Below are 25,382 nucleotides of genomic sequence, written 5' to 3' on the forward strand. Positions count from 1 at the left end.
AAAACAAGTCTTTTGTTGTTTTATTATACATTTTATATTGCCCGATTTTAATAGTAATCAAATGCATCATCAATAATAGTTTTGATCTGTCATTTCACTAAAGAAATATGGAGTTTCTTGAATATGGTCATTGATCTGAGCTCATGCACCTGCAGTTTTTGAGTGAAAAGTCCCCAAGAATCACCAAAAAATACAAAAATGATCCCCCAAAATTTGGTAAGTAGTTATACCCAGTATGAGCAAAGTCACTAAGTTTTAATTCCAATGCAATAACATTTTCAGGGAAAAAGAAAATCCTCTCCGAGTCAAAATGACCCGAACACAACATAGTGAATAATTACTGTGTAACTGTGAGCATATACATTGTGGAAGGATGGTCAACAAAACAGCAAAGAATGAGGAAAAACACCTTCCTAAAAATGTACACTTTATTTGAACTAGGAGTACAAAACAATGTTCAGTATGTACAATGCTTGCATGACCACATTTAACCTCTTTGGTTTGATGGTGGATTAAATGCACAGAATAAGCACTGAAGCGTGGAAATGCAGCAACACCACTACGCAAACAAAGCTTTTCACAATTTTAAAGCCTGCAAGTAAATACCATCAATTGTACTGTACCATTCAACAACAATGGAGGTTTTCAGGAAAATTTACTAAAACTAGCTACTGTAATGTCAAAACACTGGCATTTAGCTAAGCCTTAACAATATAAATAGAACATAAAAACAATAAAAAAAAAAAAATTTAAAAAAAAAAAAGTTTACCATATTTACAAGTAATGCTTAAACCAGATCAATTCTGCCACAAAACAATGAAACAAAGACACAAAACAGATGATAATCTGAGAAAAGAGGGTGTAAATATACATTATTGAGATATGATTTTTTAGTTTTCCTGAAAAAGGCAACACAAGAATAAGATCTTATATTAACATGGTCTTTAGTCATTGAAGACGGTATGCTAAACAATCCAAGCAAAAGGCATGGTTTTCATTATCAAACAAGCTTTGGTCCCTGCATCTTTTTACTTCTGAAATCACAATTTGTAACTTGTCCTGTGTAGACATTTTAACTTCAAATTGAAGGTCAGTCTTCATTAAAATGCTAAATATTGGTAAATAAATAGTCTTCTAGATCCCAATAAGTATAATATAGGGATGTAATTTTGCTTATTGACTTGTTAAGACCTGAAAACTAGCCAAGTGCTCAGTATAAATCTGAAAATCATGCTTCACATCATGCCACAGATTAGGTACTATGTGTAATTCTACAGGAAAAGTCCCTTGCAGATATTAAAGGCCACAGTGTTTCTACCATGTGAAATTGCAAATACAAATTTGCATTAACTAAATACCTGGTACACACACAAAAAAAAAAGAAAAAAAAAAAGAAAAAAAAAGTGTCCCCCCCCTAGAGGGGATCAAATATGAAACCCAACATTATGAACGAACACTTCACAGACACAGGTTTCTGAACAGGCTTGATCTTCAATGCAAAAGATTCACATACTTTACAACACACATTATTTATTAAATCCTCCGGCACAGGGGAGGCACAGACACATTACAGGTGATGGTGGAGATGAAACGGACACATCTACTCGGGTCCTCCATTACAGCTTCGGAATTTTTTTTTTTTTTTCTCCACAGATTCCACCAATTTTTCACTCCTTCTCTCGTGGAAAAAGGGATTATACTCAAATTAATCCTGAGGACAGACACATAATATAAAAAGATTTAAGTTGGCTGTTAAGGATCCATATATACACACACTTTCTAAAAAAAGAAATGAATACTTTTATTCAGCAAGGATGCATTCAATTGATCAAAAGTGACAGTAAAGACTTTTATAATGTTCTAAAAAAAAAAAAAAAAAAAAAAAAAAAAAAAGTATATTTTTATAAAAACTGTTTTTGAACTTTCTATTTATCAAAGAATCTTGAGGAAAAAATGTTTTTTGTTGTCAGTTTCCCCAATAATATTAACATAGATGATAAGAAATATTTCTTGAGCACCAAATTAGCATTTTAGAGTGACTTCTGAAGAATCGAGTGACACTGAGAACTGGAGTAATGGCTGCTGAAAATTCAAAATTTAAAATATTTTAAAATAGAAAACAGTTATTTTAAATGGTAATAATATTTCACAATATTGCTGTTTTTACTTTTTTCTGACCATATAAATGCAGCCTTGGTGAGCATAAGATACTTCTTTCAAAAACATTTTAAAAAGTCCTTCAATCCTTCAAGTGAACGGTAGTGTGTAATATATATATATTATATATATATATATAAAAATAAATAAACAAACAAATGTCATATATTCAGTTGGTTTCAAAAATCTGTTCTCACCCTGAATGGCTCCTTTGACATTACACATCAGCTTTTTGGCTATGACTCTCCTCCAGCTTCTTGCTCTCTTCTGCTGATCCGTCTTCCTTTTCTCCGGTTTTCCAGGATCCTTGCCTACATTCAGATTAAAAGTTACATAATCTGCCACTTTAAACAAATCTGAATGACATAAGCACAGATACTGCAAATATGCAAATTGTGATGAACGATCACATCTTTACTGTTTGAGACGTGGATGTTATTCCAGTACCTGAATTTCTTCGTATACAGCCAGTAGGCCACTCCTATCACAATAACGGCCAGAATCAGGCCAAAAACAATGCCAACAGCCAGTACAGTCTGGTCACTGTTGTCATCTTTCTGATCTGCTTAAGAAACATAAAAAAAAAGGTCAAAAGACAGATAACTTATATAAACCATTCATTAACTAAACAAAAGTAAACAAGACACTGATACAATATTTGTCAGGATGCTGGGCATCTCAGCACCTTTGTTGCATCTCAGCACCTTTAAGCTTTCTTAAAAAAAAAAATAGACATGTATTCTTCTGCACTGTACAAATAGAAAGCATTTATTAAATTGAGTACAGGGACTGTGTTTTGGCATATGCACTCTTCCTCTGTAATGCAAAGCCGAACACAGTCCCAGACCTGATTGTATATAACAGCTCAAGGTCTTACCTCGTTTGTCAAATTTCTGGTCCTCCTCAACTGTAATCAGATATAAAAATCATATTAAACTTCCATTTGTATTGACTTCTCATGGAATGAAAAGCCCACTGCATACAAAACTAGATGAATATTTGCAATATTTCCATGTTATTTTTGGGTTTTGCCTAACCAAATGCTACATAAAACAGCAATGCATGTAAATACAGATATCCAGATGCTTATAGCTGTGGTTAGTTTTATAATTAAACAAGGTTAACCAAAAGATTTCAGTCAAGTGAAAGCATGTTAGTCAGAGCACAGGCCAGCATCCCGACAAACAGAACAGAAGAGGAAGACGAGGAAAAGGGAGCTCTAATAAAAGATGTTTTATTGTTATATTGTCTACACTTCGATATTAATGGCAACCAAACCATTTAGACAAAACTTATTAAAAACAAAAAGTGAGTTTGTAGTGTAAATTATATTCTAAGGCCAAAAAAAAAAAAAAAAAAAAAAAAAAAAAGCTACACAAATATGCTTGCTACTTCATTATAGGTATTATGGTAACACTTTACAATAACATTTCATTTATTAACATGAACTAAAAAAAATTAAAGATTCTAAAGCATTTATTATTCTTAATGTTAATTTCAACATGTACTCATGCATTACTAAAATTAAAATTTGTATCAGCTAAAATTATTTAATGGACCTGAGCTGACCTGAACAAATCGACAAACAGTTGTATTTTTATTAACCATTAAAGATTATAAATACTTTAATAAATGAACTGCTCATTGTTAATTTAACTGATGGGCCCTTATTGTAAAGTGTTACCGTTATTATATTTGATGCAAAAATATGTTTAAAACACAGTAACTTGATCTTGGTGAGATCGTGATTTGAATTTAATAAAATAAGTGTAATTTCAGATGTCAAACACTGCCCTTTACAAATATTTTTCCTTTTAAAAGTTGTCTTAATGGTTTTGTTAACCATTAAACAGTATCAATAAACTTTACAGGAGAAATTCTGTGATGCATGAGGGTTCGAAAGACAAGATAAGCATGGAAAGAGGTTGCACTTACGTGGTGACACATTAATGCTCTTATTTACAGAGCCAAATGCATTAGAGACCGTGCAGGACACAGTGAGATTGTCCCTTGGAACGATAGTGATTCTGTATTCGACTTTGCCATCCACATGATCACCCTCAAAAACCTGCAATTACAGCACATAACATCCATTAAATGACATCTGACAAACATTAGCACTGTATTCACCGCTATTATAAAGTGACACGATACGGGAAGTACAAGCTCTTTTGTAAAAGATTATGGTCACCACTAGAGAGCGCTAATGCGCTGTGCACTAGCCGTTTCAATTTTAAGGAAGCCTGCGCTTAGACAAAGAGAAAGCAGACGGTACACAGGCAATGAGGTAATGCACATCTGACATCTGATGAGTTGCACTGACAGCTCAATTTGTACCAATACAAAACCACATAATACAGGAAGTATGTAAAAGCCTCATCATTTTTAATTGCTTCCTCTGTAAACACCCACTCAGGCACACTAGTTGCCTGGTGTGCCTGAACAGTGACCTTACCCTAATGCTTACTGATATGGGTACTATGACTGCTTTGTTTAACAAAATACATTCTGTCCCATTGTTACTGCTGTGAGAACATCTTTATCAGTTCAAAAATGTGCTGCTAGCTTGTTCAAAATAAGATGTTTAACTCTTTTCAGGTTCTTTCACTGTTGAAAGCAGCAATAAACCCTGGAAGATGAATTCTAAAAGAGCTCGGATGCTCAGAAATGTCATAAACGCTTTAAGGAAGGCTCAGTTTCAGGTTAATAATAAAAAAGATACTTATTAAGCCAAAGAAAGTCCTTTGGTAACTGTAGTAATAGGTAATAGGATGAGACCAAGAAGGCTGTTATGCAGCAGTACATTTGATATATAAAAATACATTTAAAATATTACAGATAGAAATCATATTAGTTTTCACAGCATCACAATTCACAGTGAAAAAAATATAATTTCACTCCTTGCTTTGAAAGAATGATGCCATTTTGCCTTGTCCCCCAGTGATATGCACCGAAAAACATGAACACCTGGCAAATGGCCTGTTGTTTTTTCATGAACATGAAAACAGGGAATTTATTAAAAGGGGTGATATAAAGCCATTTTTACAAGATGTAAAAATAAGTCTCTGATGTCCCCAGAGCGTGTATGTGAAGTTTTAGCTCAAAATACCCCACAGATCATTTTTTATAGCATGTTAAATTTGTCACTTTTTGAGGGTGAGCAAAAACACTGCTTTATTGTGTGTGTCCCTTTAAATGCAAATGAGCTGCTGCTCTCAAGAAGAGGGTGGGGTTTCAAGAGCTGGTGTTAGCACCTCACAAAGACTCATTGAAAATGTCAGAATCTGTTAAGCCTTTTATGTTCAAACCGGAGTCAGACAATGATGTAGAGACTCAAAAAGTGACAACATGTAGAATGCAACAGGACGTTTCTGAATGGTTAGTTGATGAATTTATCCCACATCAGCTACATATCTTAAAGTCATTGATTAGCATGTTCTGTCATGATAATCTATAAATCGCTCGTGTGGGAACTGTTGTAAAATACAAAGCCAGAGAATATATGCTGCATGAAGATAGAACAGGTATAGTTTAGTTTAATTACGGTTATAACTTATGTTGTCATCTTGCTTTTATGACATGCTATTGCATTTGTGTTATGTACTGTATTGCAGTAACATGGCCTCACCCCTTTGTTGCGTGTTCTCGGGGGCAGGGTTTATGTAAATTTTAGGGTTAGTGATGTCACCAACACTGTATCTTTGCAGATGTTGTTTGTGCTCTAATAGCAACATTACACACTAACTAAAGTTAAAAAAAAAAGTGAAATCATAATGAACCACCCCTTTAAGAAATATTCCCGGGGTTTTATTTTTTTTCCCCCAAAACAAAACATGTTTTTTTGGGAATATTGTTTTTATTGGTAAGAATTACCTAGGTTTCTCCTGTGTCCTCAATTTAACTTTTGTTAAAATCCCTTTAACACAAGTCAGCTCCCTAATGACATCCTCCTCCTCCTCCTCCTCCAGAAAGTCATTAGGTATTTGCATTGGAAAGGATTTGATGAATTCTGTGATGTTTTGTGGTATTATTTGGTTTTTCTAATTCTAAAACATTTCATCCTATTCAATAAAACTACAGAAAATCAATGATAAAAATCTAAATTTCAAAAATTAAAAATTAATTAATCATTCAAAAACCTTTAACTAGCTTGACCAGAGCATATTTCTGAAAGTCTATAAATACTTTCTTAAAATTATAGCACAAATAATAATTTTTTACAGTTCAGAGCTCAAAGGTATACTACTGTTCCCAATTTTGTGGTCAATAAGTTTTTTTTTTTGTTTTTTTTGAAAAATTAATTCAGCAAGGATGCATTAAATTGATCAAAAGTGACATTTGACAAATGTTTACATTTATGAGGTTACAAAAGATTTCTATTTCAAATGCTGTTCTTGTGAACTTTCTATTCAAAGAATCATGATAAAAATGTAGCACCTGTTTCCACAAAAAAATATTAAGCAGCACAAATGTTTTCAACGTTGATAAGAAATGTTTCAGCAAATCAACATATTACAATGAATTCTGAAGGATCATGTGACATTGAAGACTGGAGTAATGATGCTGAAAATTCAGCTTTACCATGACAAGAATTAACCACATTTTAAAACAGACTGAAATAGAACACGGTTATTTTAAATTGTAATACTGTATTTTTGATCAAATAAATGCAGCCTTGTTGAGCATAGGAGACTTTATATATATAAAAAAAAAAAAAAAAAAAAAAAAAAAAAATCTTCATAACAAGAATGAAGTGTGTCAGATAGTTCAGACTTACATTTGTGCCATTGACACTCCACTGTACTGTGGGTTTTGGAAAGCCTTCAGCCTCACAAATCAGGACCTTGTTCTTGCTTGCATCATCACGCTTCTTGTTCAGGTTCTTGATCACTGGAGAACCTGCAAAAACACTCATGTCATCAGCTATCAACAATGCTCATCCAAAACCTTCTTCTGAAGCATTTCTATTATTTACAATGGTCTGCATTTGGAATGTGGTCAACTGCTAAAGCAAATGCATACTTTATAAATTAAATTTATAAATTAAATCTTACCTTGAACTATTAATTCAAATGTTTTTGTCTTCTTGAGGCCAGCCATGGAAACATCACACACATAAACACCAGAGTCTGAGTACTTCAACTTGTCGAACTTGGGCTGGCCATTCAGCATGATACTGCCCTAAAAGAGAGTTTCAGTATTTATGAATGACTAGAAATCAACATAAGTTTTTTTAATAGGGCTGAGTAGTCACACATGCCCTTATTTTTAAATGACAAAGTGATATTCATTTTCTACCTTTCTCCAAGATGTTTGTGTTTTTCCTGAAGCTTCAATGTCTGCGGTCACCTCAAAGCTCTCGCCAAGTCTCTTGGAAATTTGACCAGCGGTGCTAAGAGCCACATCAAGATCTTTTGGGAAAAAGACAAAGAGCTTATATTCACATTTTGACTTTGAAAAACAATCAAAAATCTATCAATTGTGAAAAAAAGAAAGAATCCTGAAGTATTTCCTTACATTCAACTTTGATGGATACAGAATCCCCCATATCCTCATTGTCCACCAGTGAACATTTGTATTCTCCAGTGTTTGCCCGGGTGACATTGGTTAAGGTGTATGTGTTGGAGTTCTCCACTTTCTTTTTCTCTCCCTACAGATAAAGAAAGGCCAATTTAGCAGCAGTTCGAGTCGAAACACAGCCTTCATTTCCTGAATGACGGCTAAGGAATGAACAAAGTGAACACACTGAGTTAATCTGAGAAGATTTACCTTCACGTAGAAGATGTAGCTAGAAGGTGGAGGGTTTCCGTCTGCTGTGCATTTGAGGGTCACGTTGTCCCCTTCCTTAAAAGAACCCTGGGACACCACTTGGAGACTGACCTTCTCGGTAGGGTCTGTGGAGAGAGGGTTTGTGTAAAGCATGGAGGGCAGCACAGAGAAGCCCTGCCAGAGCCCATGCAGATAAGGGCACTTCAGAGAAGCTCCTTATGAGCCAGAAGAGGCCCTTCAGCTCAAGAGTTGAGGCTTTGAGAGTGCTCTCATGGTGTGAAATGCTTTTGAGAGTTAGCAGTGGACTAGTACCTTCACAATAATAGCCAGAGGCAAGACAAAACCCCATTCAACATCTAAACGCCCTGCTCCCGAAAGGCCAAATTACATATCTTATTGGACGAAATTCAACAAGCCATTTGATTCTGATAAGGCCTCTTTTTCATGGCTACTTCAAATGGAAAGAGAGTTATTCTGAATAATCCTGTGAATTATGCTCAACATTAGACCATTAACCACTTCAGTTTTGAATACATTAGCTTTCAGTGAGATTGTTTGGAACCGAATTACAGAGGAAAGCAAAATTCCAAAAATGGCACAAATAGGAATAATATTATCCAAATACTATAAGAAAGCAGTATACTTACAGTTCACAGTGAAGATAAGAGGGGAGGAATCCATGTTAGCTGATCGGATGTGTTGAACCTGACAAGTGAAACTGGCATCAATGTCTCCCTTCACTGCTGTATACTCAAGGTCAGAAGTTGTTGCAGATAGTCCCGTCTCTTTATCAACAACCACAGCTGCAGTGATTTTAATTGCTGTAATCAACAGGGGGAAAAAAGTTAATAAAGGGAAATAGATGTAAAGAAATAGCACCCAATAACAATTATTCAGTAACCATTTACTCTTTAATAATTTGGAACTAATTATTTAGTGCTTTTCTCATAATTTTTGACTTTCTTTCCTCCATGAAACACAAATGGATGGTATCTTTTTGAAAGCTTGAAATCTTCATTACCCGTTACTGAAACAGTTTTTTTTATTTCATTTGTGTCATACAGATTTGGAATGAAATGAGGGTAAGTAAATAGCCACGTTTCCACCACGGGAACGGTCTCCAGGAACTAGGGACTTTGGGGTGGTACTCGGTGTGTTTCGACCCCAGGAACTAGGGTCTAAATGAAGTTCCGAGTAAAAATTTCCCCCTCAGAAAGTCCCTGCTCATGAGGTAGTACTTTTTCAAAGTTCCGAAACATTCGGGGGTGGGACTTGGGCGCTGAACATGCTGATTGGTTGAGTTCACGCAGCATTTTGATTGGTTTGACTCCATGCAGCATTGTATTTGAACCAGGATTTTTAAAAGTCTGTTGTGGTGTGTGCAGTAAGAGTTGTTTGCTATTTGAATGAACAATTGTGTTTAAAAATTATAATGATGGACCTGACGAATGGGTTCAGGCTTTATTAAGCTTATATGTGGAGGAGGAAATCCGCGCGCAGGACTTATCTTCATGGTATTTTAGACCACGATGGAAATGCAGACAGCAACAGGTCTGGGGGAAAAAAAGTTCCTGGGACAAATTGTTCCAGATAATTTCAATGGAAACATGGCTAATGATGGCAAATATTCGGGTGAACTATAACTTCCATCATATTTCACTCTACCTGCGCCATCAGCCATAAGTGGAGTTTTGTTCTTGAACCATGTGATGTTGGCAGCTGGATTGGCACCTTCAGTACGACACTGCGCTAACTGATGAGACAAAAATAAACAAACCAAACAATATTAATGCGAATATTAAGATTGGACTTTTATTTATATGTGAAACTTCCAGTGCACAGACTATAATAATTTGTCAAGTCTTTAAAATCACATTCATGCTGTATTCACTGCAAATAACAATATTTCATTCTGTGCTCCTATGTTGTGCGTCTAATATAAGTAAGCAATAAGGTACTCGAGGCTGTGCTGTATCATGAATAAGTCACGGCTGAAGAACGTTGTTAGCAACCCCTTCAGCCATGACTTTTTCACAATACAGCACTAGCCTCGAGTACCTTATTGCTTTTATAAAAACGGTTACCACACAATACAAATATTAAAGGCAAAAATATGTATCAATGCAACTTTCATGAAGTAAACTTTCACTAAAGCCTTCCTTCCGCTGGAAAAAATAGTCCCTGACCGTGAACAGCAACAGAAGTTACATTATTACGCCATTAGATGGCGGCAAAGACTGTCTTTATGAGTGAGTCAGTCAGTAGCGAAGACTTTTATATTGAAAAGACTGAATTTTTGTGAACACGGAACAAGAGGCAACCGACAAATGCTTTGACTAGCGTTGTAAGTCACGGGAAAACCCCTTAACTGTTAAAAGGACAGGATAATACATCGGACATTTAAACAGATTTTTTATTATGAACATAGGACTGACCTGAAGGAAAATGCTAAATCTGAATGCAGGTAATAAACTCGCTCACTTGATCTCTTTCTCACAGTAAGCTTCAATGAACAATATCAATTGAGAACATACAGTTTACGTTGCTAAGAGTGGTTGCTAAGGGTGTTGTGTAGTGATACACAGAACCATTGGGTGAAGCGGTTATAGCCGTGTTTTATCGTGAATAAAACACAGCTATTGACCAATTAGAATCAAGGACAGGAACAGTTTTGTAAATATATACACACCTTAGTTAGTTTGCCAACTGCCATCGTAGTCGTTTGATTTGTAATCTGAGGTTGAGATGGAACCTCTGAAAAGAGAGGAAACTGTGTTAGTGTAGTTCATAAATACATTCAATAATTTTAGCACTTAGTTATCAGAACTTCTATCATTCTAAATATGAAAACGTTCTATTGTGCTATTGTGTACGATTCTTACTGTAAATGACCAGTTGAATGGGATACTCAAAAATGTCTTCTTTCCCCACCACCATGCAGGTGAAGGTCTTCTGATCTGCCATGGTCACTTGTCTGATGATGAGGCTGAAGTCTTTTTTGATACCGACTCTGTTCTTGTAGTTCACATCGTTTGAAATAGTGGCATTCTGACCCGTTTGTTTCACCAGAATGTTGCCATCGTTGTTCTAGTGCATGTAAAGAGTATGTTTAACAGGGACAACAACAATTATGCCATTCATACATTGACATTCCTGTTTAATGGGTTAGTTCACCCAAAAATGAAAATTCTGTCATTAATTACTCACCCTCATTTTGTTTCAAACCCATAAGACTTTTGTTCATCTTCAGAACACAAATGAAGATCTTTTTGATGAAATCTGAGAGATTTCCCTCCATAGACAGCTATGCAACTACCACTTTGACGCTTCAACATGCATCAAATCGCACATCATGAGTCTTATGGGACAACATGAGGGCGGGTAATTTTTGGGTGAACTATCCCTTTAAGTGTAAATTAACTGTAGCTCTGCAGTGCTTTCAAAACAAATCAGCCAATATCATTAGTTTGGGGGTGGGATGTCTTGTAGTAAGCCATTTTGCTAGGAATTGGAGTAGTTTGTCTTAACAGTAGAAAGGGAAGTGGTAATAGGAATATTTGGGATAATATTTGGAATACCTGTTTGGAAATAGTTATTTTTCAGGTTCCAGTGAAATTACACAATGCAACTTTAAAATGACCAAAAAAAAAAAAAGTAAATCTCAGACTTACATATTTCCATTTAACAAACGTGACAGCCTCTTCTGTGACGCGTCCATTGTTGCATGGGATTTCAACAGTGTCTCCATACTTTCCAGTGACAGTTTCCAAGCCACTCACTAAAATGCACAATTAAAAAAGTGTGACAGTGAATACAGACTGTTGTGAAAACATCCTATGAAGGTAACATGAGATTCAGAGTAGTCACACAAAGTCTAAAGGTAAACATATTCACATACACATACGTACAATGATATTCTCATATTGTTATATGTTTATATTTTGCAACTAAAATGCTTGATTGTAGGTCAAGAGGGTGTTTGCAGTGGCTTTTTATTCTGACCCTCAATATTTTAATATTATTTAAATACTATTACATTTTGCCTGGCTGATTTGCAGGCTGATTTGAATATTCAAAGAGTTTTTTGCAAAGAGAATGTTTTTGCTGAAAGAGAGAAGTCTGTACTCCTACAAACAGTCACTAAATATAAGAACTTTAGTATTGTTGATACAATTTAATATGGGCAGGTAAAAACAAAAACTTGGTTTCAAACTTTTATCTATAGATAGATTTAATAAGATTCTTTCAGGGGGAAAAAAAAAACTTTTATGCTCGAATTTTGTTTTGAAATGACAAATGTTTCTTTTGACTATTTCAATTAGACTCTTTGGGTTTTCATTGGTACACATCAATTTGACACGAGATTAACAAAGGGTCTGAATCAAATTTCTAGACAAACACGAAGCCAGTAAAACTGGTTGTTGTGTCACAACTGCACTTCTGAGAATGGGATGTCAGCAGTTGGGATGTATAACTGTCAACAGAAGGCCTGATAAAGTAGTGCGAGATAAGATTGAGACACAAAACTGAAACTTTTGAAAAAAAAAAAAAAAAATTCTACTGAAATGTATCATGAAAGGCAAAACTTGACTGAACCTGCCACACAACTCATTTCGGGTTTACAAATGCAGAAATCTGTGGCTGTTGTGATGTGAAAATATATACTTATATACTGTAAAAGTTACAAAAGCATTAGCTGCCAACGTTAAAATTGCAGTATGTAATATTGACAGCTAGCAGTTGAAATTGGGTGCTGCAGTCCAAATTTAAAATACTGGAGAGAATTGTTCCTCCTCATACTCAACGTTCACACGGGCTGCCAGATTGAGGGAATAAGCGTAACTGACAAGCCTTACACTGTAAGCTGATCAGCTAATGTATACGTTTGCAACGTTTTTATTGCCACATATTTTTGAATTTGTAAACAAAATGTAAACAAGCCGGATTATAGCAACATTGCTAATTTACATCCAGTCCCTAGGCAGGTACACACAAAGACACATACTCAAATATACATACAACACTACATAAAAGACTAATACCCCAAAACATTATTTAAAATTTCTAAGTAAAATGTTTACACAACTGATTCATCATAAGCCACTTTTTAAGATGAAAAATTTGCAGTATATTCCAATATTTACTCCCTATTACAGACAATACTTTGACTAAAAGATGTTCACCTATATGGCACCTCACAATCGCGGCACACACATCTTCAGGACATCCTGTAGAATTCAACCAACCAGATGATGACTTTGAAAATCCTGATGTGTTTCCAGTTAAGTGTGCCATATGCATCAGACGTTCAGCCACGGTCTGTGGGCAAGACATCTGAGGCTGAGACTAATAAGTAACTAGTTAAAAGTAAGAATTGAACCCTAAAATAAAGTGTTACACTTATGTGTAATTCTTTGTTACTAGGTAGGAGCAAATCTGGATGCCTCGATCATGAGGTTGGACATACATAACAAAACTGGACGCCTGTCTAGTTTTATTTCTGCTTTTGTTATTTTCAGACACACAGTAATTCTGGCCCAAGTGTTAGAGACATTCAGTATCAAAAGCATATATAAATGTTATCCCTGTAAGGAAAGAAATGTTAGTTATGATTAATTGAATTTAAAGTTAAAAATTTTCACAGTCTGGATGTATGGACCTATCATAAAACTGGATTCAGTTCCTGGCCATATTTTTTTTTATAAGACATACAAGAGCAAGGATGTAAATCAGGGACTTGGTTCTATGCATTGGTTGGTGACTGGATTTTGAAAATTCGGCATTGCACTCAAAAGTGGAGGCAGATAAATGCAAGCCTGCAGGGGCGGAGTTTAAGCGGACTAATGAATGGAGAAGTCCTGTGTACGTCACCAGAGAGAAGTCCAGAAGATCCAGTTATTTCATTTTGATTAAATGTTACGAGGTCAAAAATGTTTTGAAAATCAAATGCATGCACTGATGAATTGATCACAATAAGATCAATAACATGCATTTAGATGATAGATAAGGTGACTTTTTAGTTCCACTTTAAATATGTTTGTATAAATGGCCACTAAAATGTCACCACTGCCCCAGGCTACTCTTACATCACTCTGAAGTCTCTTTTCCAATCACAAAATAAATTGCTTTCAACTCAAAACAATATTTTGTCCATTTACTTATCTGGCAAGTAGCAGTGTATTAAGTGAGAACGTACAGTAAGCCAGTGAGTGCTAAAAATAAACCCCTTCAGGTTCATACAAGACCCTGATGACAAGCCTGTCAGGTTTGTTTTGTGTTTCTGTATATTATCCCTTGACTTTAACAGAATATATTTGTAATAACTGGACTGGGTGATCTGGATCTACCCAACTAGATTTCTATCTAACAGCTCTCCATTTTTTAGAATGACTTGTATGTTGTTTTGGGTGACACTGGATGATTAAGTAGTAGTAGTATAAAGCAAATGGACGCCGGCTGACACACTAAAAGAGCAAAGGATTGAGTGTCAGATTGCCCTCAGAGCTTCAAAACCAGCACCAGGTGAAGTAAACAAATGACGCTGCCCTCCCAACCCCTCCCTTTGTTTCATGAACAGGTGCTGCTGCAGGAGCTTCTTCATGCACCTGTTGTTAATACTCTATGCTGCTGAAAATCTCTTGATGGGGAACATCATGTCCTAGAGCCTGTAGCGCGCTACCAGATCATTCATTGAAAGCATACAGAGAGACTATAGGACTTGCAGCTGTTTTTACACTCTAAATGTAATGCTCTAAAATAAACAAAGTCAAAATGTGGTTTTGTTGGACTTCCTAAAAGTCTGAGACCGGGGGGGGGGGGGGGGGGGGGTCTATTAAAATGAATAAATATTAAAATATATATATATATATATATATATACACACACTCTGTTTATAACATTAAGTAAATTATAAGTGTTCAAATTTGGACAATGAAAATTGTGGAAATATTGCAATAAAACCAACAATTAATACATTGTGAATGCCGTAGTACTAGGCTCAGAGGAATATAATGGGTTAATAGGTTCAGAACAGCTCTCACGAGCCGAGAGGATGTTCGCAAACCATTAACCTGAGGATGAGTCAGTTAAGTGATCATGTGTCCGTTGTAGCTAAAGAACAGCCCTGCCACCATGGTGAATTTCCAGGAGACACAGACAACCCAGGAATTGATTTGGAGCCTGTCTTATTACACCAAATGTCCTCCTTTACTCACTCCAACATGCAAGAGCCATTAGGCTTCCTTGAAAATGCCATAAATTAAGTCTACGACGGGCCTGAAATTGCTCTCAAAACAAAACTCATCAAGCAGGTTGGATTCATAAGTGATAAGTGCACTCAGAAATCACATCCATTAAGTTCTAAATTATGTATTTGATTGCAGGGCCCCCCGGGGAACTTAAAGAATGTCTGCGTCAGACAGCAGATCATGGCAGATTTAATAGTGACCCAAAGGATTCACCGACAGCCCCCCATTCGTGAGCGGCTATTAAACTAAATAGAGAACTATTAACAAAATACAGTCAAGCAGCTTCCGTGGAGGTCCATTAACCCCAAAAGCGATTTACTAGCTCAAGGTTATGACAGACTGTTCATTCTGCTGCCGCTGCAGAATCTTAAAATCCATCACTCTAGAGTGATAAAGAAAAGGAAAAATCTTTAAAAATTTAGTTAAAACACGTGCAATGTTATTAAAAACAAAGTCTTTGTATTCAAGTTGGTTTCAAAAAACGTGCACACCATTTGTAAGAAAACGTGGCTGTCAAACGATTAATCGCATCCAAAATAAAAGTTTGTTTACTAGGGCTGGGCGGTTTTTCCGATTTATTCGAATTTATGTTTTGCCTCGATTTTATTATTTTTTTGAATCGAGAAATCGTGATTTTGAATAAAAAAGTTAGCAAGCGTTTAATTAGATATGTTGACAATACAGCAATGATCACTGCATTAGGAGAAGAAAATGATCCGACCTCAGGATGGTGCCGGCGCGCCTGATAACCGCTCTCATGTGACGCTCTATGAATGTAGAACACACTGTTTTTAAGCGGCTGTTCATTCAGAAATCCGTTATTGCGTTATAAAAACGAGAGGCAGGCAGTGGAATGAGAAAAAAAAGTGCAAAGTTATTAAACGCGAGTTGAGTTTTTTTTTTTTTTTTTTTTACTTGACCGCCGTGTTTTTAGAATGCCGTTTCATGGGTGAGACGCTGCAAAAGACACGAGACAAGTGCAACACCTTAACATGTCCGCCAAACATAAAAACAATAGTACAAATAGCTCAATGGAATGCAAACAACTGTAAACCTGTTTGATATTTCATTTTTGCATGATGGCGACAGGCTGAAAGCAGCTGTTGTTTTCTGTTTTTACAACGAATTTGCTGTTAATACTAGCCTATTACTGGTGTTATTTATTGCTATTACTTTTTGGCTAAGAAATATTTAGCATTTTCTTATTTTATGTTATTTCTGAGTAGGATGTGTTTAAGATAAGTTTGTACAACATTTGTCTTCATATTTCAGGCATATTTCTGCAAAGATATTTAACAAATTGTTTTACATTTACACCATGTTGATCACTTCATGTGTGGTGCACTTGGAGTGGAACTTTTTTTTTTAACCAGATTGTTAATAAAGAGAATGTTACTTAAATCATATTGTAGTTAAGTTAAGGTGACTAGTTAAACAGTTTAAAAAAAAAAAAAAAAAAAAAAAAAAAGTCATGTCATTGACTCGATTGCATCATGTAAATTATGAGAACCTGGTAATATTTGATAATTGAAGGTCAAAACTGTTGCAGCCAGTCGCTAAGTTCATCCAGGTTATCAGTTAACCAAAGCATGAACGTACATAAACATGCATGATAAGCAGTATAAAATTAACAGACACTTTAAAATGTAAAACTAATGAGCGCATTGAGGCAGACAGTCTTGACTTCAAATCTTCACGAATTTATGGTCGAGCAATTAGACTCAGAAGTTTTCGTGTGGTCTTTGATTAACAACATTCCTAACATCAAAAGGTGTTCTGCTGAACATATCTCAAAGCATTTCACAAGACAGCAAGGTGTCTCGTATTTTTGCATAGACAGAAAGAGATCACCTTTATCTCTTCCAAAACCAGTCTCCCTGCTCCCAGATGCCTCGAGGCTCCGGGCATTTGCATTCCATGAGATCCTGCAGGGCCCCTTGTGTTCATAACATCAGCGTTTGCTTGCAGCCACTGAGATACCAATCAAATTTGGTGCCAAAACACAGAGGTCAGCGAGCTTGTATTGAGAGTTAAATAAGCTCTTTCTCTGGGCTCTAAAAGGGCCGCCTCCCAAGTTGTGAGAGGGCCCGTAACAATTCAGCCCCATATATAGACCACCTTTATATCTGTGTAAACAAAACCAGAGCAAATATTGATTTCAGAAAGCATGGCTGGTGGGTGTGTGCTGTGCAACTCTGAACTCCCCTCTGCAGGGAGTGAAACAACAAAAAAAATAGACAGCGGAACTTAGACAGAAAAGGCCTTGAGCTAGCACTCCCTGAGTGATTAACTCATGAATTATGTTAGGTTTAAAACTCTCTGACGTGATAGTATGTCACTACTAATGAGCCGGTTTTCTCTTTTTTCTCCACTATGATTCTTTGACACAACAAGGCAGATCTTTTTTCACATTCCTGTGTAGTTCAGGGACTGGCCAGGTTTGTAAAAAAGGTCACAAAAGGTCCTCAACTGTCTCCTTCTTCATTATCCCTGTAGCCTAAGGGTCTACATCTGCAGAAAGCTTCCTAGAAAACAGCTTAAATGAAGTTTATACCCTGCAGACTTTAAAGGAACTTCATAAAAGTATTTTAAACCATAACTCGGATGGAATATTGGTATTTGTTGATGAACTAAGCAGAGACCCTTTCTTTCTACATATATTAGAGAAGACATGATCCTACCAGGTGATCCTCCAAAATATAATTAGTCAGTCGCAGAAAAAAAAAAAAAAAAAAAAAAAAAAAAAAAAAACACTTGTGGTGAAGTCACGCAGTCCTTGAGGGACAGATTGTTAACAGTGGGTCCTTGTGGTAATTACAGTATGTCTGGCAGGAAATCCAAACTTTTGCCTATCATCCGTCGACCTCAAACATAACGTCCATTTCCAGGAAGTGGAAGCCACAAGTGGTTAACAAGTGGGAGTAGGTATAACCAACCAACACCCATACAAATTCCAGTCATTACTACAAAAATGGTTAAAAAAAAAAAAAAAAAAAAAAAAAAATTCCTCATTAACTCTAAGTAACTTTGTACCCTTAAAGGGATAGTTCAACCAAAAATAATAATTGTCATCATTTACCTTCACCCTTAAGTTGTTCCAAACCTGTATGAGTTTCTTTCTTCTGTTGAACACGAAGATATTTTAAAGAATGACTTCCATAGTAGGAAAAAAAAAAAATTACTATGGAAGTCAATGGCTACCGTCAACTGTCTGGTTACAAACATTCTTCTTTTGTGTTTAACAGTAGAAAGAAACTTATACAGGTAGGGATGCACGACATTATCGGTTATAAGAAAATTTGGCCAATATATCAAAGCGATAAATAATGGATTATTTCCTTCAGCTGAGACATTTCAGATGTGCACTGTTCACCATTATGGATTTGAATTGCTTGAAATATGATTGAAGTCACTTAAAGGAAAATACAGTTAAGTGCAACATGTGCAGCGCAAGTCTGTCATATAGGCTAAATAAAATTATGAGAACATTCATATTGTGTGCTTGGGACATGGCTTTTAATGGTGAAACTTTTGTTTTTGTAATCAGGCTCTCAAAAATTATATAAAAACTTGAATTTAGATTTATCGAACAATATATCAGTTATCGGCTTTTAAATATAAAGAATTATCAGTTAATCTAAAAATTTTCATATCGGTGCATCCCTATATACAGGTTTGGAACAGCTTGAGGGTGAACTATCCCTTTAAGTGTATATATCCAAAAATTCCCACGTTGTAGAAGATGTTTCAATCTATTCCCACCTCTTAAAATACATGGAATACAATCACTTTAAGGTAGCTGTCACAACCATGACGCACCTCATTATAATACCAATAAATTTTTTGAATGTAAACTCTAATGCTCTTGACACCACTACACTCTTACATATAAATTGCGCTTGTTAAGAACACTAGAAATCTGTGCCATTTTGGAAGGCCACCAGGCATAGCTTTCGTGTTGACAGAGAGCACAGACATCTGGGACAGGTGCGGCTGTTGTTCACTACTTGTGCAGGCATGCCAGCACAAAAGCAGACAACATCAAAGTTCCCTCAAAAGAAACAAAACTAAAAGAAAAGTTTATTCTTTTCTGAAGAAAAAAGCTTCAAAGTTATAATGTCAAAAGGATTATTGGAAAGAGGCCAGAAGCGCTGAGAAAAGGAAACCTTTCCAAAGAAACAATCGAAGCATCTGCCTCACTATCAGTAGCCTATGTGCTAACCCACACCACATTATAGCGGGTCATTAAACGTCTGACTTTTGAACTGAAATATGTTTGTTTTTAAATTCAAAGAGAATTGCTTTTTGCAACCAGCTTTACTTCCGTAATCTGATGGAATCGGACTCTGATCAGATTCAGGAATCAAAATCTACTGCATATAATCTGATGAATATTTCCAACAGTCCCCATAATCTGTGACATCAGCAGAAATGTGAAGTCGTTAAAGTGGAAGAGCAGGTTACATTTTGATCACAAAAAACAAACATTCTTTGGAATGACATGGTGGTCCACAATAAGATCACAAATGTGCAGAGAAGAATAAATATGTTTACTTGGGTGGCAATTTAAAACACTGTTTTAAACCTTAAAGAGTTAGTTCACCCAAAAAAGAGATTACTCACCCTCATGTTTATGTGAATAAAAGCCTAAATTTAATCTGTTTATCATATAAAGCAATTGTGTCGCTTCAGAAAATTTGGACTAAACCACACTATTCATATGGATTAGTTTTACGATCTCTTTATGAACCTTTTGAAGCGGCAAGGTGGTAGTTGCGTGGTGGACTGTCAATGGAAGTATAGACATCTCTCTGATTTAATTTAAAATATCTTCATTTGTTTTGAAGATGAACGAAAGTCTTACGGGTTTGGAAAAACATGAGGGTGAGTAATTGATGAGTTTTTCGTTTTTAGGTGAACTAACCCTTTAATGGTTTCCTGTGTCAAAACATATTCAAATTGCCACCTTGATAAGAAACAGGCCAATCGCACAGATGAAAAGGGCCATAAATGTTAAGGGCAGGTGATCATTGCACTTGGAAAAAAGAAACAGAAATGAAACGGAAATTACCACCACAAGTGCAGATCAGATTGTCTGCATTGCAACAACATGCTGAGATATACGAACTGAGATAATGCATGTTTTTGAAGACCATCGAAACATTCAGTCAGGAAGCTAAAACGAGACCCACACTTTGGCTTACCACGACACATATCTATGACATGACTAGCTGATGATGGTTTAATAAAGCCAACATTCTACTGCTGCTCAACATAGCAACCATGTCTAGTTCTTTGAAACGGCTCTGAATAGTACCACAACTTGATCTGACCAATAATTTCAAAGAAACAAAGTAGAGGTTGATTGATGTTTTAAGCTAAGGTTACATTAGCAAAATTTCAGTGAATTTTCATATGAAAACAAAGTCCATTTTCACTAGCGTAGCAATGTATGAGGCACAGCTCACACAGAAGTCACTTTCAAAGCAAGCAGCTTTCTGTTGGTCAACACGACATCTACGAGAACCACTTAAACCAGTTGCAAAATCTATGAGGGGAAACCTTTCGCCCTCATGCAAAATTCCTATTTGCATGGAAATGACTGGATTTTGCCTGCAAAAAATAAATAAATAAAATTTTCACCAAACAATGGTAAATGTGGCCACACCTTTACAGATTAACCAGATTGCTTTCCAGATTTTTTTAAAGTGCCCCTATTATGGATTTTTGAAAATTACCTTTCATGTAGTGTGTAACATAGCTTTAAGTGAATGAAAACATCCTGCAAATTTTAAATCTGAAAGTGGACCGTATATAAAGTTATTGTCTCTCAAAGTAAGAGTCGACTCAGAGTCAATTAAACGAGTCGTTTGTAAAATGAATCCCAAGCCGTTTCGTTGTGACGTCACAACGAAACATTAGCATATTGCCCGCCCGCTTATTGCGCGCGCAGACGCCAGGGGAAATTCATTTTTAACAACAACACCACAGCAGTACAATCTTTTGTTGTGTGTTCCTGTCATTTTACCGACAACTGCTTCTCAAACCTCGGGGAGTTTAACGCAGGATTCATAAAACGCTTGGTCATAAATATGGATCAATGCCCAGTTTATTTGGATCAGCTTGCTCCTCTGAATCTCAACCTGTAAGTATGATTAATAATTGAAGTTTATATTTTCTAGCGATCGTTCAAAATTTGCAGTTTTGTATGTTATGTTGTGTAACGCACACCCTTGTCTGTATGTCTCCTGCTAACTGGCTAACTCACGTTTCTGTAGTTCTGCTATTCAGATGTGGGTCCAATATTGTCTTAAAATGTGTCATGTGTACATAACTGTAAAACAAACTGTTTTTTTTCCTCTGCGTTTTTATTATTACAGTAGAGCGCAGCTCTATCTGTATTGTAATCGGATGTTAAGATGCTAGTCCACGCTAACTAGTTGAAGTGTTCTCTCTGTAAACATTGATAAACAATGGTGATAGCCATTTTTTACTTTGTTAATAGTTATGACGAAAAAGTCTGTGTACACATCTGGCCTAAATGTTTATCTTATGTTAGAGGTTTTCAACTTCACTTGGCATTCTGATACAGTTCAGTGACGCTACTATCACGTCTTATAAATAACACAAACCAAGGTGACACTTACCATAGAGAAACTTCCTACTCCAGTCGTGATTGCGAATCAGTTTCTGGTTGATCGATTACTTCAGATGTTTCATCGTCAGACTTGGGCTCAAATTGATTTGGTAAAATCGATGCTATCTTTTCTGTCCATACATTGTATCTTGCAAATTGATATAGCTGTCATTCAGTTATGGCAATGGGCACACGGTGCGTGCAGTAGACCAGGCGGGAAAGGAGGGGTAGGCGGCTTTATTGTAATGGCTGGTTTCATTTCCTGAATCCCAGCGCTAACAGTGCAGGATTAAGAGCTTTCAATTGAACATATACAGTACAGATGCTTCCTCTCAGCTGCTACTATGAAAACACTGCAGAAAAAGCAAAAGCAAGAAGTCGTCTAACAAAATTACCTGAACTCAAAGTAGTATTCAGGTTGAAGACAGAAGAGAAACAGACGCGAGTATTTGCAAACCAAATGCATTCACTTCAACCTCAATGGGGTTAACGCACACCTCTTTTAGTACACACAATTTAATACTTCAGTCTCAGTGGTGCTTTTGAAATGCATGAAGAGAACAGAAGTATGTGCTGCAGTAATTCATATGGTAACCCAATGTCTTTTTCAACTGGGAGCTGGGTGAGATAACGGCTTCTCGGTAGGGAGTATACAGTTGAATTTAATTACAAATAGCGAAGAGTCTGTGAGAGATGTCACAATCGTACACGCATTAGTTAAAAAAACCTGCCAAACAATACAGTCAGCAGGGGTCCGAAGGGGGTCTTTGAGAAGCCGAATAACAAGAGTGAAACAACCTGACTTTTTGTCCCGAAATGCAGGGTGGATCCAAGAAAGTGCACTGGAGGTTACAGAGAACCATGGGGGACTTCATGCATCTCAATGGATGCATTTCTGCAAGTCAAGAGTGCCACTGTTAAGCACACACATGCCTATCCTGTTGTAAAACAATGTGTCTCCTCTCTTTTGACTGGACAATTGCTCTCTTGTCTTGCCTGATGACAGATAAACTGGTTCCTATGAAGGCCACTGTGAAAAAGAGTATTTCTGCGGTAAAGAAGACAGGAGTACAAGCTAGAGGATGACAATAGTATTTCCACAGTAGTACTTTCACTGAGGGAAGGATATTAATAAATGTATGAATGGACAAGCCCTATGAATTGCCTCTAATCCAAGCAAACAGCCTTTTGTTGCGCTATATTTGCTTTCTTTTATAATGGGACTATAAAATGGATTTTGCAGTAAGGCAGACATGTAACTCTAAGTGGGCGATTCACCTTTGAATAAAAGATTCTAGTCTCATATTTAAAAATAAATAAAATTCTTTATATAGCCTAAATTTACTCAGTGAGTAATACCAATTAGGATTACAACCAAGGTTTCTGACTAAAACTAATCTGAAATCAGAATTAAAATAAAACTTCCAGTCAACATATGTCCATAAAAGATAATGAGAAAACGCAAATTAGTTCTGCAATGCAAAAGCCAATCAATAAAAAAAGCAAAGTTGCCTGGAGCCAATTTCTCACCACAAATTAGTCTGAACTCTGAGAACTCAGTTCAGAATTTACAGAAATATGTGTCTTGAAAGCAAAGTTTATCACTGAAGAGCAGACTTGGACAAAAAAGGTGTAATTTTTGCAGCAAACTGACAGAAACCCACCAGCTAAACTAGAAATACAGGGTGTGACATTGCAGATGGTGTGTTTTGAGGGGGGTTGTGGGGGAGGGGTGGAGAGAGAACAAAAAACAGATGCTGCACTAAACTAGTTGTAAACTCAGTTTGGCCAATCTAGTAGACAAACAGTCACGGGTGTAAATGAAACAACAATGTGCCTACTAAGAATGACTCAAACAGACGCATGACCAAATCTTGTCTCATTTACCTTAGGGCAGAAACCTAGTTTCTTTGAACACGAAGTAAATGTTTAACAACAAATTGTATACCAAGTACCTATTGTTGTGCTTTTAATTAGTAAAATCCAACGTATCCAGCATTTAAGAATTACACTTTTTCCTCTCACAAACTAAGAACAAAACCGTCACAACTCACGACACGTTTAAGTTTGTCTTCCAACCTTACAATCTTACAGCACATGACACACTATCATTATGCTTTTCCAGCCCAAAAGGCTAATGGGTCTCTATAAAGTTGCACTGACAGACGCGCTGGTGCTTTACAATAACAGATGTTTACGAGCCAGTCTTTTGTGTCCTTTATTTCATTACCTGAATATGCTACTGATGCACTCAAACGCTATGAAAACCAGCGCCCCTGCATTTTATTCACCTCTTAAACACGCACAGAGAGACACACGAAATAGAAACAAACACAAAGGCACTAAGATATAGGCTCAAATGAATTATTAATTTTTTTTTAACTGCCTAGGAGTAAAGGTTTAACTTGTACAGCCTAATATCCAACACAGTTTTTTTTTTTTTCCACAAGAGAAACAGGTGCAAGCACAAGGTAGTAAAAGGTGGGGGCGGGGACAAAAAAAAAAACATATATAGAAATAAATGTTACTTTTATACGGATAAGACAATAGTTAATTATTAGTTTGTTCCTGATGAAGGCAGCAAAAATAATTCCATCAAAGCAAAGGTTTTGGACAGAATTCCAAGTGAAACTGTGGCGCGCGCGTTTTCCCTTTAGAAAGACCAGATATATTTCATAACATGTGCGGTCATTCTAATAAGTTTTTACGAGTAATATTAAAAGTAACACTGCTCCGTTCTTTCATTGGTCCATCTCATTGTTAATGTCAAAAGAGACGAATTTTAAACAAACATTTAAATAAGGAAAATTACAAATTAATCTGTATTACCTTGATTCATCAGAGAAACGGTGAGCAGACACGTTAAAAAGGCGGTCCAGTGCATCTTTCGGCAGTCTGGGACTCTTGAGAAGTAATATCCTTGCGTTAGAGCGTCCTTGCTGGATAATGATCTGGAAACTACAATACAGACAGCGTGCGTCAGTAAAATTCAAACTTTGAGGTTGTTCCCCACGTGTCTCATCTGTTGAAGCTGTGATGGTCGGTTATAGGTCTCTCCTGAAGCTCCTCCCCTGCTCTGTGTACATAAACTAATTTAACCTACTAGAAAACACTTTATGACACATCTCTTATCTTGTCCTGTGATCTTGTGCCGTGTTCTACTTTACTATAGTGTTGTTTTCGTTATGTTTGATTTGGCAATATAAACAGGTTATGCTGAAAGACATTGGTTCATATTAAATGCATATTTATTTTTGTATCCTTGCTTAAGGGAATGCTTAAGACTTCCACAGAAAGTTAAGGAATGATTCTTAATAAACTCCCAAAGGCGCAGTAAAATTACTTAAAATTATTTAACCTAATAAGTAAGCAATAAGGTACGAGAGGTTGTGCCTGCAACCCCTTCAGCCGTGACTTATTCACGATACAGCACAAACCTTGAATACCTTATTGCTTTTATAAAAGGGTTACCACACAATACAAATATTAAAGCCAGAAATATGTATTAATGCAACTTTTATGAAGTAAACTTGAACTAAAAGCCTTCCTTCCGCCGGAAAAAAATAGTCCCT

The 25,382-nt window shown here is 36.2% G+C and overlaps 1 protein-coding gene across 3 annotated transcripts; it reads right to left on the bottom strand.

Moving 5' to 3' along the window:
- Positions 1–414: 414 nt before the first annotated feature.
- On the bottom strand, positions 415–24,843 carry alcamb (activated leukocyte cell adhesion molecule b). Of its 3 annotated transcripts, none has more exons than XM_051863705.1 (16): positions 24,640–24,843; positions 11,598–11,704; positions 10,809–11,013; positions 10,616–10,680; positions 9,592–9,679; positions 8,574–8,747; positions 7,927–8,051; positions 7,675–7,807; positions 7,456–7,568; positions 7,212–7,338; positions 6,935–7,056; positions 4,093–4,225; positions 3,035–3,064; positions 2,605–2,719; positions 2,355–2,468; positions 415–1,711 (listed from the first exon to the last, which is right to left on the bottom strand). In XM_051863705.1, exons 1-15 carry the CDS (start codon positions 24,692–24,694, stop codon positions 2,375–2,377), a joined length of 1,686 nt encoding a protein of 561 aa, XP_051719665.1. In that variant the 5' UTR covers positions 24,695–24,843; the 3' UTR covers positions 415–1,711; positions 2,355–2,374. The 3 variants fall into 3 exon arrangements, with proteins under 3 accessions (XP_051719665.1, XP_051719664.1, XP_051719666.1); XM_051863704.1 differs by having other exon boundaries at positions 2,605–2,722; XM_051863706.1 differs by lacking the exon at positions 3,035–3,064.
- Between the last annotated feature and the right edge of the window lie 539 nt (positions 24,844–25,382).

The sequence above is a fragment of the Ctenopharyngodon idella genome, chromosome 15 (genome assembly GCF_019924925.1).
Source record: "Ctenopharyngodon idella isolate HZGC_01 chromosome 15, HZGC01, whole genome shotgun sequence".
In the NCBI taxonomy this organism is placed as follows: domain Eukaryota; kingdom Metazoa; phylum Chordata; class Actinopteri; order Cypriniformes; family Xenocyprididae; genus Ctenopharyngodon; species Ctenopharyngodon idella.